Raw genomic sequence first — 15861 nt, forward strand, 5'->3', positions numbered from 1 at the left:
TCTTAATTCCTGCTGGCACAGACAAGAATGTTTCATCTTAAATCTTCTGGACCCTTCGCTGGCAGTATTGAACCTTATATAGTGACAGCTGGTATAAAATAACTTGTCGATGCTATTCCACCATTTTCTGAAGTACATTGGCAGTGGGCGAACTACCTCACCATGGAGCAGCCTTAAAATGTTTTCGCCTTAGTATTAAGTTAGTTATTAGCATCTCTTATCAATATTCATAATATTTATTACCTGAGAATACCAAAGTGGCTTCATTTGTTTTTCACAGAAATTTGGGGCTCTTTTGTATTGCAGTTTACTAATTTACATGATTGCTTCATGATTTGCATTACCTAAGTTTATGATCATTCTTAATATTTTTGAATAAATTTTATTATGGCAAAGAATGTACATATTTGCACTGATATAAATTTAAATGTTAAAACTGTTTTCAAATATCAATATTTCCATGGAAACTTCCAATGAGCAGCTTATGAGTATCACATTTGTTGACTTTCTCACTTTGTTGGATGCACTACAAAAGGGACAAAATGACAATCTTGCTTGGCAGCATAGTACAATGCACTAAAACGATGGTAATTAACCAAATGACTGCTCCCAACCTTCATTCCTTACAAACTATGATACTAAAATACACTCAGTGTTTTTCGAGTTTATCACCTTTATGATGTACTTTTCAATTTACTGCTCACGGAATTGATCAAAATTAAATTTAACTTCGATCGCCTGAAAGACAGCAAACATTTCTTAATGTTGTACATAGTTCTCTTTTTGAAGATGTCCAAATTGACTTCTAAGTCTATTTTTATGATTGGTGTTGATAGTAATGTGAGCACTGCTGCTTAATTAACAGGGTTTTTAAAAAAATCTTATCACACATGGAGTCATAGAGTTGTACAGCACAGAAACAGATCCTTTGGTCCAACTCATTCACGTTGACCAGATATCCTAAACTCATCTCATCTCATTTGCCAGCATTTGGCCCATATCCCTCTAAACCCTTCCTATCCATGTACTCATCCAGATTCCCTTTAAATATTGTAATTGTACCACCTCCTCTGGCAGCTCATTTCATCAACTAACCTGAGTCAGCGAGATTGATTCAGAGAAAGGCCCTTCGGCCCGTTGTGTCCATCCATTCAGAAACATCATCTAACTATTCTAATCCCATTTTCAAGCTCATGGTCCAGTGTCTTGTGTCCTAATACCCATTTATTCAGCAAGAATACAAAGTGAAAAATGGCAAGAGCATTCCTTGAGTGCTATAATAACTAATTGAGCTCCTATTGTATTCACTACCCACTTGCTCTGTCATTTTCCTCTTTTATTAAAGTTACTGTAACTTCCCAGGACTGTCATGCACAAGATGGGAGAAAGCCTGAGCTGGGTGGCAGTGTCAAAGGCTCAATGTCCTCAAGATGAAAGAGGGCCTAATAACAGCACTCCCTCTCTCCAGCTTTCCATCTCTCCATCCCAATCCTATGCACTTGTTACCTAAAACATATGCTCTTTTGATCATCATGGCTTTGTTAAGTGCTTAATCATCTCTGCTGATGCTGCAGTAATAATCCTGAAAACTGGCACTAATAGGCTTCCTAAATATCGTGAAAATTTGGTTCAGGGCTGAGTTGGCATTTTCACTAACTAGGAAGATATGTCACAGTTAAGAGACTGTCTGAACGATGGGCAAAGTAGCAAAAAGTACCAGTTTTGAGTAGTGAAGACAATTGTACTAAATTCCTAAGTATTTACTGAAGTAGTTTTGATTTTCCCAGAGCCTTCTCTATAAATCTTCTAGAATTACCATGTAACACCTAGTTTATTTAAACCATAGCAATGACAAATTTGTTCCTTTCTATGCTGGCTCTTCCACTGATATTCAATGTTCCAATGAGTATTACTGCTGTTCTCTTGGGAAGAAGCTCCAGCTTGGCCACTGGCTCTATAGTCACAGTAGCACCAGAAGTTGAAGTGAGCTAGATTGGGACTGCAAACGGTGCCCTGTGTGCATATCTCCAGACCCCAGGCTTCGGTAGGTGTACGGGTCTTCGGGTAAGGAGGGGAAGTGAGGCACAAATATGGAGATGTTAGAGAGGCTGCGCACAAGGGAATATCCACAGGGATTAGATGTTGGAGAGGATGGTGGTGTCAATGTTGGAAGGAGGTCATGATGGATGCTTTCCACCCTTCCTGCTCACAATCCATCCATGTCTCCCTTCTAACCCAATCCCGAAGCTCTCTTTATAGACTGAAATTTGAGGCTGAGTGGGAAATGTTAAGTCGTCATTAATTTGCCGCTTAAGGATCTCAATTAGGTCAGCAGCCAGGAGTCCATTGTGAAGACTATCCAGTAGGGGAGTGCCTGGTGGACTTCATGAATGTGCCACCCATTAGACTGAGATTTGTTTAGGGCAGATCAGTCAGAAAACTTGGTGAAAAGTAATTTTTTTTTAACAGAGAAATGCTCTTCGCTGTGTTGGTAAAAATATAAATTAGCTTAACAACAGGCCTGTAATACAAGGCATTTTACCAAAGAGTTTCGCAACTTTGAATAACGACAGCTTTAGTACGCCTGTTTACAGAATGGTCACATCCAGTTTTACATTTGTAAAAATGATTTACTAATTGAAATATTGTTCAATGAAAACATAATATTGACCGTTTGCCTTTATTCATTTAAGATATATATTTACAATGCTAACATAACCATGAAATCCTACTTAGTTCTTGCAACCAATTTAATATCTTTTTAATCTTACATCCTCCTTGCTTAGATATTTCATATTTGTTACTCAATGGTGAGCAGTAGAGGACACTGAGCAACAAGGAGAATTGTAGAACATAACAGAATGCTTGAAAACACCATTAAAGCTCACGTTCTTTCAGGATGTGTTGAAGTCATATGGGGAGGTGACTCAGCAGACCTACTAAAAGAGGGGGAATCAGAGGATGAGAATAGGACAACTGAAGAAGCAATGAGCAACGATGGATTGGAGAATACAAGACAAGTTGGTTTTGAAGGATTTGAAAATGTGTGGAAGTAGAGCAGAGAAGGACAGGGGCCTTTGAATTCAATGTTATGAGGTTGAAAATCACTCAACGCCAGAGTCTAACAGGTTTATTTGGAGGCACTAGCTTTTGAAGCACTGCTTCTTCAACAGGTAGTTGTGGAGCAGAATCATCAGACACAGAATTTATAGCAGCAGAATTACAATGTCATGGAATGCAATTTTTTACAAGGTTAGCATAAGTCTTACATCCTTCAGAATGATCATGTTAGTTTCAGTTGCTTCATATGTAAATGCCAGATTTTTTTAAAGTTACATTCTCAAGATAACTTTTAGCAATAAGTTAAAAGCTCAGCTCAGATAATGCATTGAAGGTGTGAAGTTAAAGCCTGTCCCAATGTTAGGTCAGACTGATTCTATTTCTGAAGTGGGATTTATAGAATCTTACATGGATTTATGCAGTTTTTGAGCAAAATAAGATGTAATTCAATTACATGTAATACGAAAAGCCTTTTGAATAATTATTGTACATATTTACAACTATCAATAAAAGGCATCTCCATTTCCTTTTTAGAAGCAATGTTGCTCTTTTAAATCAATTAGCCTTATTGAAATATAAACTAAATCTAACGTTACACATCTGAAGAATTAAGATAGTTTTACATCCTCTGTATAATATTTTATATATTGTACATATTTTATATGTACATTACATCACCCATTCATAAAATATGTTACAGGAAACAAATTGAGAAAGAGGGGTAATACTGAGTTCATGTGATAGTGAATGAATGTGAAAATCAAAGGATATGTGAAACTTATTGCACATCCACTCATTTTACCAAATTAGAAAGCCTTTCACTGAAAATAATATAGTGGATTAAAATTCTGAAAGAAGTTGAGAAATATCCATGAATGATTAAAAGATTTTAAAATCCTTTAAACCTTTGTGTAGTTTGCTTTCAAAATATTAAATTGATTTCTGCTTTAATCCGATTCCTCACCACTGAAGTATGAGCTATCACAGCACTCTGCAGTGTGTAAGAATTTGTGAATTGTAGAGGTCAGCTTTGGAATCCATTGTCTTGGAACCAGGAAGTTTGCAAGGTTGAATAGGTCAACAAACACTTTATATCGATCGCTGAAATAGAGAAGCAAAAAGAACAAATATTGAAGTTTTACTCAGAAAATGCTGGTAATACTCAATAGGTCAACAGGAAAACAATAGTAATTTCATGGAATAGATTTTACCAGAGGGAAAACTACCTGATTTACCCCCACCCCCACCTCCCCAGCCACTCCCAATTGTTCCAAACATTAGCTAGCCTTAATAAAGTAAGAAATCTAGCTGCCCCACATCCTCTGGATAATATTTTATATATTGTACATATTTTATATGTACATTGCATATAATATGCTGTGGGTGGCCTTAATAAGAGCAGAGTGGGACTTTCCCTTGGGGACAGGGAAGGAGGAAGACAGAAGCATCATCTTGATTGGGGGAGGGTGCCTTCAATAGACATCAGGAACTCCTGAATGGTGATAAAGTGGGAAACAGTTTGCAGGCAATAGTGGGAGTAGTGGAGCATGAGCCTTGGTAGAGGGGTGGGTACAGTAGCAGAGTAGAGTGTGTATGAGATTTTCGAGAAAAGATTGTGGAACCTATGCTGGTAGAGTGGACAGGGTCATGGACCTTCTTTCTATGAGCATATTTCTCCATATGATTCAGACTGCACTGATCAGTCAACCTCAGACTAAGCTGGCATGGTTTGCTGTTGTGACCACCACTGCTGCTCCTGTGTTGAGGATGCACAACTCTGTTCAAAGGATTTCTAGGTCCTTGCCTGCAAAATAGGTGCCAAAAGTTTTGTACAAAGCTTTTTGCTAAACAGATGCTGGGCTGCCTTCCTTCTTTCAGCTTCCCCTTTTTGCGAATCATGTTTGTGGGAGTTTAAAATGTTGCGGATACCTGGATTGTATGTTTTAAAAGGTTAAGGAAAAGGTATTCTTTTCTAAATGCACTTCCTGGAAATCCATAGTATCAAATAAATGCTGGTCTTATTTGGCTGAAGTCACTTCAAGGAAAACACCAAAATTACTTAATAATTGGGAGAGTGCTGATTCTGTTTGGATTGGAGATTGGAAATCTGCTCGTCTCTGCACAACCAACCACCACACACTAGACACCCAAGCCAATGCTAAAAATCCTTCCTTGACCCTCCTCAGAAGATTTAACCTTTGTGCAAAGGTGAAAATTAGTATTTGCTTTAATGGGACTCCTGATATTCCAAGTCTTATATAATCAATTGTTGAAGTGAGTTCTGTCCCTGAATTTGACTCTGTCAAAACCTCACTTCAAAAATGTTTAGGTGGCTGGGAATGATGTTTTGGGAGGCATGGGGGTGGTGATAGGAGGGGTAAAAATGAAGGTTCTGTGTAAAAATATTTCTTTACACTTGGGAGTCCCAAAGGCCTTTTTGATGAAGAAGGTTGACAACTTTATCATTAAAAATTGAACTGCTTTTTTAGACCAGTAATGGGAATAGCTCCAATTATTAAATTGTATTTAGAACATTTCAATTAAATTATAAGTATGACATCAACAGTACTAATTGGTACAAAATTTGAATATTGCTAAAAAGGAAGAATGTTGTCAAAAGCTTTTTTTGTTATGTGCTCATTAGGGCAGAATTGCAAGAATACAAAATCTTAAAGGGAGCAATAGCTCAAATTGAGAATTGATAAGATCATAGTATTAAAGAGTATGTCCTTTCAACTGTTCACAGAACTCAAAATATCAGAATTAATCTTATGATTTTCGTTAAATTAATTGCGAATTGCATCAAGTTTTTGAGAGGAATTCTCACCATATCTAACTAAATATGCCTCATTAATGACCTACTTCACACCAATGATGTCCCTCACATCTGATTCTATCATTTCATCATGTGTCATTCTGCTAAAATTCACCACACACACACTGAAAGGCCGGCATTCATTGCTCCACATGTCATCTTTAAAAGCTTTTTGTGCACCTAGAGAAGCACAGTCTGTCAGTAGAAAGGATGGTTTCTGATATTTGTCCTGGATACAGCAGAAATGGAAATTGGCACCTATTTTGCAGGCAAGGACCTAGAAATCCTTTGAACAGAGTTGTGCATCCTCAACACAGGAGCAGCAGTGGTGGTCACAACAGCAAACCATGCCAGCTTAGTCTGAGGTTGACTGATCAGTGCAGTCTGAATCATATGGAGAAATATGCTCATAGAAAGAAGGTCCATGACCCTGTCCACTCTACCAGCATAGGTTCCACAATCTTCTCTCAAAAATCTCATACACACTCTACTCTGCTACTGTACCCACCTCCTACCAAGGCTCATGCTCCACTACTCCCACTATTGCCTGCAAACTGTTTCCCACTTGCTCTCACCCACCCTTTCCTGAGAGGCCACTAATTCTGCATGCACTCTGTGCTAGGCAAAAATGAGTACTGCAGATGCTGGAGTCCTCTGCGCTGCCTATTCTGCACCAAAAGTGCCATACACTCTCATCTGCTCTAATACTTGGCACTCTCGATCCAAGAGAAAAACAGCCCACAGAAAGGTCAGGAAGATTCAAGACAGATAATAGGCTACTCGGCATTGGGCTTCTCACCCTTTTACATTGAGCATGTTCCGACTCTGGCCACCGCAAGTGGCTGACTGGCAGTCTGAAGTGTATTGGACTTTTTATTGGACTTATCCTTGATCTTACAGTGCCAGGACATTCTGAAAGCTATCTCCTTCATTTGACTGAGGTCTTCTAACAAGTATGAGAAGCTTCCTTGCTTTTTCTTTAATGCTAAACAGCAAGGAAAGACAGAAGTAGTTTTGAGCATCATAATGTGCTAAAAGGGCAAAGTGCAAAAGGCAAGGCAAGGAAGTCAGGACGCTACGAACATCCAGGTAGGTTTAGAATGAGTATGATAGCAAGCAAAAATCCTGAGCATTCAACCTGGTCACATCTATGTCTCTGAGAGCACTGTGTGCTGAGAGATGACAGGATACAAGAAAACAGTGTGATTGAGCCAATGATGTATAACAGTTAAAGTATAGGAAAGCAGTTTATCTGATTCAGTTAATACTGTATAACCATTACCGTTGTTTCTGCTGCTATAGGGTTACGTGACAGAGTGTTGACCAACTTACGTAAACATGTATACAAACTGCCACAAACCGAACCTAACTGATGTCGCAAGGGTTTAAGTCAAGTGACTTACTGACAGAACGTCATGTTGTAATTGGCTTATTGTGTTGCTAAGGCTTGAAAGCAAAATATAATGAAGATAAAGCTATCAGAATCTTAATGTTTAAAAATGTAAGTCGGACTTAGAATTGATGCAGTTACATCTAATTCTCGACAACCAGAATATAACTGTCAGTGCTTCTTAATAAAATTCAAAGTTTTTTAAATTGTTGATGACTGGTTATTTTAAGGAGAAAAAGAGAGTATCCAATTACTTAAAAGACCAACAATCTAAAAGACCAATTAAAAGTGGTCTGCGCTGAACTAAAAGCTATTACATTCAAACTCCATAAAGAAAGGAAGGCAAATCCCTGCTCCACTCTACCTAATGTTCCATCACCACCTTCTTATCCAAGTGCTCGTCCTGCTCCTCAGTATTGAAATGTGAAGCTAAGGTCCAAGACCTAGATAAAATTGAGGGACACAACTCTGAATACAACAATTCGGATAATGAGGCAAAAACAATAGGCCTTTAATTTACGTCCAGCATAGACTTGGAGCCAGAGAGAAGAGAAAACAAAAGATGAAAAAGGTATAGTCATCGAGTCATACAGCACGGAAACAGTCCCTTCGATCCAACTCGTCCATGTCGACCAGTTATCCTAACCCAATCTCGTGCCACCTGCCAGCACCTGGCCCATATCTCTCCAAACCCTTTCTATTCATATAGCCAATCAGATGACTTTTAAATGTTGCAATTGTACTAGCCTTCACCACTTCCTCTGGCAGCTCATTCTATAAACGTACCACCCTCTAAGTGAAAATGTTGCCCCTTAGAAACATAGCCAATCCACCTAACCTGCACATCCTTTGACTGTGGGAGGAAACCGAAGCACCCAGAGAACATACGAACAGTCGCCCAGTGCTGGAATTGAACCTGGGTCCCTGGCACTGTCAGGTAGCAGTGCTAACCACTGAACCACCATGCCAACCAAATATGAATGAACACAATGGACAGATCACAAACCTACCAACCTGGTTGAAAGGTGGTCTCAAGAATTTCCCCATCCAAAAAAAAGGCGGCATGCAAACATGGAGTGAATTGGAAAAACGTAAAAGTATGTACAGTCTCCATCCTCGGGTAGAAGTATTGTCCATTATGGTAGGAGGTAACACCAGCAGGAAACTTGTGAGGACGGAGAGAGAGGAATTGGGCAAAAATGGGCAAAAGCTTGATGATGGATGAAAAGCTATTGGAAATTGGTTGGAGGATTATTGTCCCCCTAAAACTGACGAGTAAGTTTTTGGCTTGCCAGCAAAGAGGCAATGAGGATTTGAGAGATTAAGTGAAGTATTTCATGGCCATCTGGGTTGAACACTCAGGATTGGCCAGCAATTTTGACATTCTGAATGAGTTAGATTAGAATAACCTCACACACCTTAGTTGTGGAGCTAAAACCAGAGTTAGCAAAAATGTTGAAAATTATGATCCCAGACTGGGAGAACAGTAGAAAGACCTATGGAGAAGTAGTTGAGGCTGCAAATCATCTTGAGCGAAATATGGAATCGAAATTGAGAACTATACAGACTGCATCAGAGATCTCAGCAGGTGGGCAAACCAATGTATTGATCAAAACGCCAATCTCTCTACCATCTTTAACTCTCTCTCACCAGACAACAAATACTTATTTGTGATAGACATGGTCAAGGGATTTTGGTCTGTTCCTTTGATCCCTGAAGTGCAATAATGGCTTGCTTTTACTGTCCAAAAACAACAGTATACCCGGAATCATCTGCGGCAAGGCTTTCACAGTAGCCCTACTGTATTCCATATAGCTTTGCAAAATTATTTGTGGGAATTGCTTCCAATGGCATTCATGGTAATTCAATGTGCGGATGATATTGTAATAGCATCTCAGATGGAGGAACAACATCGAGAGGATTTATCCATCCTCCTTGACCATTTACACTCCTGCAGCCAGAAGACCGATTGTAAGAAGGTGCAAATTGCCCAAGAAGTAGTCGTATATTTGGGACAAAAGATTTCAGCAGGAAAACATGGGAATGACCCAGGATAAGACAAGTGCTATTTGAACAGCCAAAGAACCCAATACTATTCAGGAACTTTCCTGAGTCTTTGTAATTTCAACCAAACCCGGATTTATAGTTGTGCACAGTTAGCTCAATTGCTGAATAATCCTTTGAAAGGAAAGAGGGATTCCATGGAAGCTGTTACCCTTACCCCAGAGAGGTATTCTGCCTTCCAAAAATTAAAGACTGCTCTGTGCTGACCCCCAGTTTTGGGCATCCCGTATATAGGGAGACCATGTCCTCTCTCTGTACACGAGAAGGATGGTCACATGAAAGCTATACTCACACAGGAGCATGGTGACAGGCAGCGACCCATTGGCTGCTATTCCACTTGGCTTGATACAGTGGCTCTAGGATGGGGCAGTTGTCTGAGAGCCATGGACAGCCACAGCATCAACCGTATTTGATTAGAGTTGATTATTAGGTGTCCACACACAGTTCACACCATGTTGTCCATGAATCAGGTCTCTCAAGTGACAGTGGCCTGGTGGATATGCTGGACTACCCTCTTGGAAGCCCATGACATGTACTTTGTTCTCACTAGTCTGGTCAATCCCACTACTCTGCTCCCAATTTCGGACGAACAGGAGGAGGGGAAGAGACTGATGAGGTTGAAGAACATTGATTGTGTCGAAATTCTGCAGCATTTAGATGATGCAGCTCGGGCAGCAGAAGACCCTTTGCAGAATCCAGTCCTAGTCCTTTTCACAGATGGGTCTTTATTTGTTGAGAAAGCAAGCTGAGCCGTTACCACCTTACACAAAGTGGTAGCGCAAGGCTGTTTGGTGGTGGGCACCTCAGTACAACAGACAGAGCTACGGGCACTTCCAGAAGCCTGTAAAATAGCGGAGGGAGAAACTGCAAATATTTATACAGAGCTTTGTATTTGGAGTACCCCGTGATTTCAGACCCTTGTGGCAGGAAATGGAAATTCCTTCCATCAGCTGGATCAAAAATGAGACTCACGAATGGTATGTTGTCTCCCAGGTGCACGGGTCAAAGATGTCTCAGATCGGCTGCAGGACATTTTGAAGGGGGAGGATGAGCTGTCATGGTGCATATAGGCACCAATGATATTGGTAAAAAACAGCATGAAGTCCTACAAGCAGAATTTAGGGAGTTAGAAGCCAAGTTAAAAAGTAGGACCTCAGAGATAGTAATCTCAGGATTGCTCCCAGTACCACGTGCTAGTCAGAGTAGAAATGAAAGAATAGGCAGGATGAATGCGTGGCTTGAGAGATAGTGCAGGAGGGAGAGGTTCAGATTTTTGGGACATTGGGACTAATTCTGGGGGAGGTGGGACTATTATAAATTGGGCTGGACTAGAACCAATATCCAAGAGGGTGCTTTGGCTAATGCTGTTGGGGAGTATTTAAATTAATGTGGCAAGGGGGTTGGGAACCAAATGGGGAGGTTAGTGGACAGTGACGAAGTAATAATTAAAGATTTTTAGGAACTAAGTAATGAAGTCAGTGTGACTAAGGGGAAGAGTAGGTAGGGAGCAGATGGTGACTGCAAAAGGTCTGAGGTGCATTTGTTTTAATGCAAGAAGTGCCATAGGTAAGGCAGAACTTAGGGCTTGGATTATGACATTATGATGTTATTGCTATTACTGAAACTTGGTTGAGGGAAGGGCAAAATTGGCAACTAAATATCCCAGAGTATTGATGCTTCAGGCGGGATAGAGACAGAGGTAAAAGGGTTGTTGGAGTTGCAGTACTGGTCAGAGAGGACAGCTGTGCAAAAGGAGGACACTATGGAGGACTTGAGCAGTGAGGCAATATGGAGACAGTGAGGTCTGCAGATGCTAGAGATCAGAGTTGAGAGTGTGTTGCTGGAAAAGCACAGCAGGTCAAGACAGAGTCATTGAGTCATAGAGATGTACAGCATGGAAACAGACCCTTTGGTCCAAACCATACATGCCGACCAGATATCCCAATCCAATCTAGTCCCACCCATCAGCACCCGGCCCATATCCCTCCAAACACTTGCTATTCGTATACCCATCCAGATGCTTTTTAAATGTTGCAATTGTACCAGCCTCCACCACTTCATATGGCAGCTCATTCCATACATGTACCACCCTCTGTGTGAAAAGTTGCCCCTAAGGCCTCTTTTAAAAGCCAAATTACGTTGATATTATCCAACAAATTACTATATCTTTCCCCTCTCACCCTAAAACTATGTCCTCTAGTTCTGGACTCCCCGACCCCAGAGAAAAGACTTTGTCTATTTATCCTATCCATGCCCCTCATGATTTTGTAAAACCTCTATATGGTCACCCCTCAACCTCGAGGGTCCAGGGAAAACAGCCCCAGCCTGTTCAGCCTCTCCCTATAGCTCAAATCCTCCAATCCTGGCAACATCCTACTCTGAACACTTTCAAATTTCACAACATCTTTCCGATAGGAAGGAGACCAGAATTGCACGCAATATTCCAACAGTGGCCTAACCAATGTCCTGTACAGCCACAACATGACCTCCCAACTCCAGTACTCAATACACTGACCATTAAAGGAAAGTATACCAAACGCCTTCTTTACTATCCTATCTGCCTGCAACTCCACTTTCAAGGAACTATGAACTGGCACTCCAAGGTCGCTTTGTTCAGCAACACTCCTTAAGGCCTTAACAAGAAGCATATAAGTCCTGCTAAGATTTGCTTTCCCAAAATGTGGGCAGCACGGTCACACAATGGTTAGCACTGCTGCCTCACAGCGCCAGAGACCCGAGTTCAGTTCCCACCTCAGGCTATTCTCTGTGTGGAGTTTGTACATTCTTCCTGTGTCTGTGTGGGTTTCCTCCCACAATCCAAAGATGTGCAGGTTAGGTGAATTGGCCATGTTAAATTGCCTGTAGTGTTAGGTGTAGGGGAATAGATCTGGGTGGGTTGCGCTTCAGTGGGTCGGTGTGGACTTGTTGGGCCGAAGGGCCTGTTTCCACACTGTAAGTAATCTAATCTAAAAAAAAAGCTGCACCTCGCATATATCTGAATTAAACTCCATGAAGGGCTCCGGCCTGAAATGTTGATTTTCCTGCCCCTCGGATACTGCCCGATCTGCTGTGCTTTTCCAGCAACACACTCTCAACAATGAGGCAATATGGGCAGAGCTCAGAAATAGGAAGAGTGTAGTAACAATGTTAGGGCTGTACTACAGGCTTCCCAACAGCGACTGTGAGCTAGAGGTACAAATCTGTAAACAGATCATGGAAAGATGGAGGAGTAATTGGGTGGCGGTGATGGGAGATTTTAATTTTCCTAACATTGACTAGGATTCACTTAGGGTTAGAGGTCTAGATGGAGCAGAATTTGCATGGAGCATCCAGAAGAGTTTTCTGGAGTGGTATGTAAATAGTCCAACTTCGGCCACAGGGTGGTAGGTTTGTTTAGTAGCGAACACTTTAACTTTCCCTCCCACTCCACCAAGGACATGCAAATCCTGGGCCTCCTCCACTGCCAAACTCTAGCTACCCGACACATATCTTCTGCCTTGAGATCCTCTAACCACATGGGAACTATGTCGATTTCACCAGTTTCTTCATTTCCCTCCCCCCAACTTAACCCAGATCCAATCTTCCAACTTGGTACTGCCCTCTTGAGCTGTCCTTCCTGTCCATCTTCCTTCCTAGCTATCCACTCCACCCTCCTCTCTGACCTATTACCATCACCCCCCACCTTCATCTACCCATTGTATTCCCAGCTACCTTCCCCCCAGCCACACCATCCCTAGCCCCTGTTATCTCTCGACCCCCTTGGACCACCCCCTCATTTCTGATGAAGAGCTCATGTTTCAAACATTGACTCTCCTGCTCCTCGGACCTGCCTGACTGGCTTTGCTTTTCCAGCACCACACTTTTCAACTCGGCAAGGGGCTGTACTGGACCTGGTGTTGACGGATGAGCCCGGTCAAGTGGTTGAAGTTTCAGTTGGGGATTTCTTTGGGAATAGTGATCATAATTCAGTAATTTTTAGAATACTCATGGACAAAGACGGGAGTGATTCTGAAGGAAGAGTGCTAAAATGGGGGCAGGAGCTGGGAAATGTAAATTGGGAGCAGCTGTTTGAAGGTAAATCCACATTTAATATGTGTGTGTCTTTTAAAGAGAGGTCTATTAGCGTGCAGGACACACATGTGCCTGTGAAAATCAGTGATAGTAATGGCAAGATTAGGGAACCATAGATGACAGGTGAAATTGTGAGACTAGCTAAGAGGAAAAAGGAAGCATACATAAGGTCTAGGCGACTGAAAACAGACAAAGCTTTGGAAGAATATCAGGAATGTAGGACCAATCTGAAGCGAGGAATTTAGAGGGCTAAAAGTGGTCATGAAACATTTTTAGCAAACAGGGTTGTGGAAAATTCCAAAGCTTTTTATTCATATCGAAGGAGCAAGAGGGTGACTAGAGAATGGATTGGCTCACTCAAGGACAAAGGAGGAAAGTTATGCATGGAGTCAGAGAAAATGGGGGAGATTCATAATAAGTGCTTCTCTTTGGTATTCACTGAGGAGAGGGATATGACAAATGTTGAGGTTCGGGATAAATGTTTGATTACTCTAGGTCAAGACAGCATATGGAGAGAGGAAGTGTTGCATATTCTAAAAGACATTAAGGTGGACAAGTCCCTGGTTCCGGATGGGATCTATCCCAGGTTACTGTGGGAAGTGAGAGAGGAAACAGTTGGGGCCTTATAGATATTGTTGCAGCATCCTTGAACATGGGTGAGGTCCAAGAGGACTGGAGAATTGCTAATATTATCCCCTTGTTTAAGAAGGGTAGTAGGGATTATCCAGGTCATTATAGACCAGTGAGCCAGGTGTCAGTGGTTGGGAAGCTACTGGAGAAGCTAGATTAGATTAGATTACTAACAGCGTGGAAACAAGCCCTTCGGCCCAAGAAGTCCACACCGACCCACTGAAGCGTAACCCACCCAGACCCATTCCCCTACATTTACCCCTTCACCTAACACTAGGGGTAATTTAGCCTGGCCAACTCACCTAACCTGCACATTTTTGGATTGTGGGAGGAAACCGGAGCACCCAGAGGAAACCCACGCAGACACGGGGAGAATGTGCAAACTCCACACAGAGAGTCGCCTGAGGCGGGAATTGAACCCAGGTCTCTGGCACTGTGAGGCAGCAGTGCTAACCACTGAAGGATGGCCATTGAAGGATACGATCTATTTACATTTGGAAGAAAACAGGCTTTTCAGTGATAGGCAGCATGGTTTTGTGCAGGGGAAGTCATGTCTTACCAACTTAATAAAATTATTTGAGGAAATGACAAAGTTGATTGATGAGGAAAGAGCTGTAGATGTCATATACATGCATTTCAGTAAGGCGTTTGATAAAGTTCCCATGGTAGGCTGATAGAAAAAAATGACGTCATATGGGTGCAGCGTGTCCTAGTGAGATGGATAGAGAACTAGGTGGGCAACAGGAGGTAGGGAGTAGTAGTGAAAGGGAGTTTGTCAAAATGGAGACCTGTGACCAGTGGTGTTCCACAGGGGACCACTGTTGTTTGTGATATACATAAATGATCTGGAGAAAGGTATAGGTGGTCTAATTAGTAAGTTTGCAGACAACACTAAGATTGATCAAGTAGTCAATAGTAAAGGGGACTGTCAGAGAATACAGCAGAATATGGATAGATTGGAGAGTTAGTCAGAGAAATGGCAGATGGAGTTCAATCTGGACAAATGCAAGGTGATTCATTTTGAAAGATCCAAATCAAGAGTGAACTAGATGACAAATGGAAAAACCCTGGGGAAAATTGATTCACGGAGAGATCTGGGTGTTCAGGTCCATTGTACCAATGGTGGCAACGCAGATCGATAGAGTGGTCAAAAAGACAGATGGCATTGTTTCCTTAATTGGACAGGGTATTGAGTATAAGAGTTGGCAGGTCATGTTACGGTTGTATAGGACTTTGGTTCGGCCACATTTGGACACTGTGTATCATTCTGGTCACCACATTACCAAACGTTTGTGGATGCTTTGGAGAGAGTGCAGAGGAGGTGCTCCAGGATGTTGCCTGATATGGGGGGTGCTAGTTATGAAGAGAGGTTGAGTAGACCAGGATTATTTTCATTAGAAAGACGGAGGTTGAGGAGGGACCTGACTGAGGTCTACAAACTCATGAGAGGTATAGACAAAGTCAATAGTAAGAAGCTTTTTTTCCCAGAGTGGGGGACTCAATTGCTAGGGGTCACAATTTAAAAGTGAGAGGTATAATATTTAGGGGAAATATGCATGTAAAGTTCTTTATGAAGAGGGTGATGGTTACCTGGAATGTGTTGCCAAAGGAAGTGGTAGAGGCAGGCACGATAGAGTCATTTAAGATGTAACTAGACAGATATGTGAACAGACAGGGAGCACAGGGATATAGATCCTTATAAAACAGGTGACAGCTTTAGGTAGAGGACCTGGATCGGTGCAGGGTTGGAGGGCCAAAGGGCCTGTTCCTATGGTGCAATTTCATTTGTTATTTGTCCTTTATAAAGTTCTCCTTACAGCAGCAACAGCTT

At 41.6% G+C, this 15861-nt stretch overlaps 1 protein-coding gene across 2 annotated transcripts in view; it reads right to left on the bottom strand.

The window, feature by feature from the left end:
- Positions 1–15861, bottom strand: part of tdo2a (tryptophan 2,3-dioxygenase a) — a 103581-nt gene that overhangs the window by 686 nt on the left and 87034 nt on the right. Inside the window, exon 12 of one of the 2 annotated variants that reach the window (XM_072584274.1) lies at positions 4025–4161. In XM_072584274.1, coding sequence (XP_072440375.1) covers positions 4025–4161 — 137 coding nt within the window. Of the gene's footprint in view, positions 1–2661; positions 4162–15861 lie in introns of those variants that run through there. The other variant, XM_072584275.1, reaches the window with a different exon arrangement.

The sequence above is a fragment of the Chiloscyllium punctatum genome, chromosome 14 (genome assembly GCF_047496795.1).
Source record: "Chiloscyllium punctatum isolate Juve2018m chromosome 14, sChiPun1.3, whole genome shotgun sequence".
Lineage (NCBI taxonomy): Eukaryota > Metazoa > Chordata > Chondrichthyes > Orectolobiformes > Hemiscylliidae > Chiloscyllium > Chiloscyllium punctatum.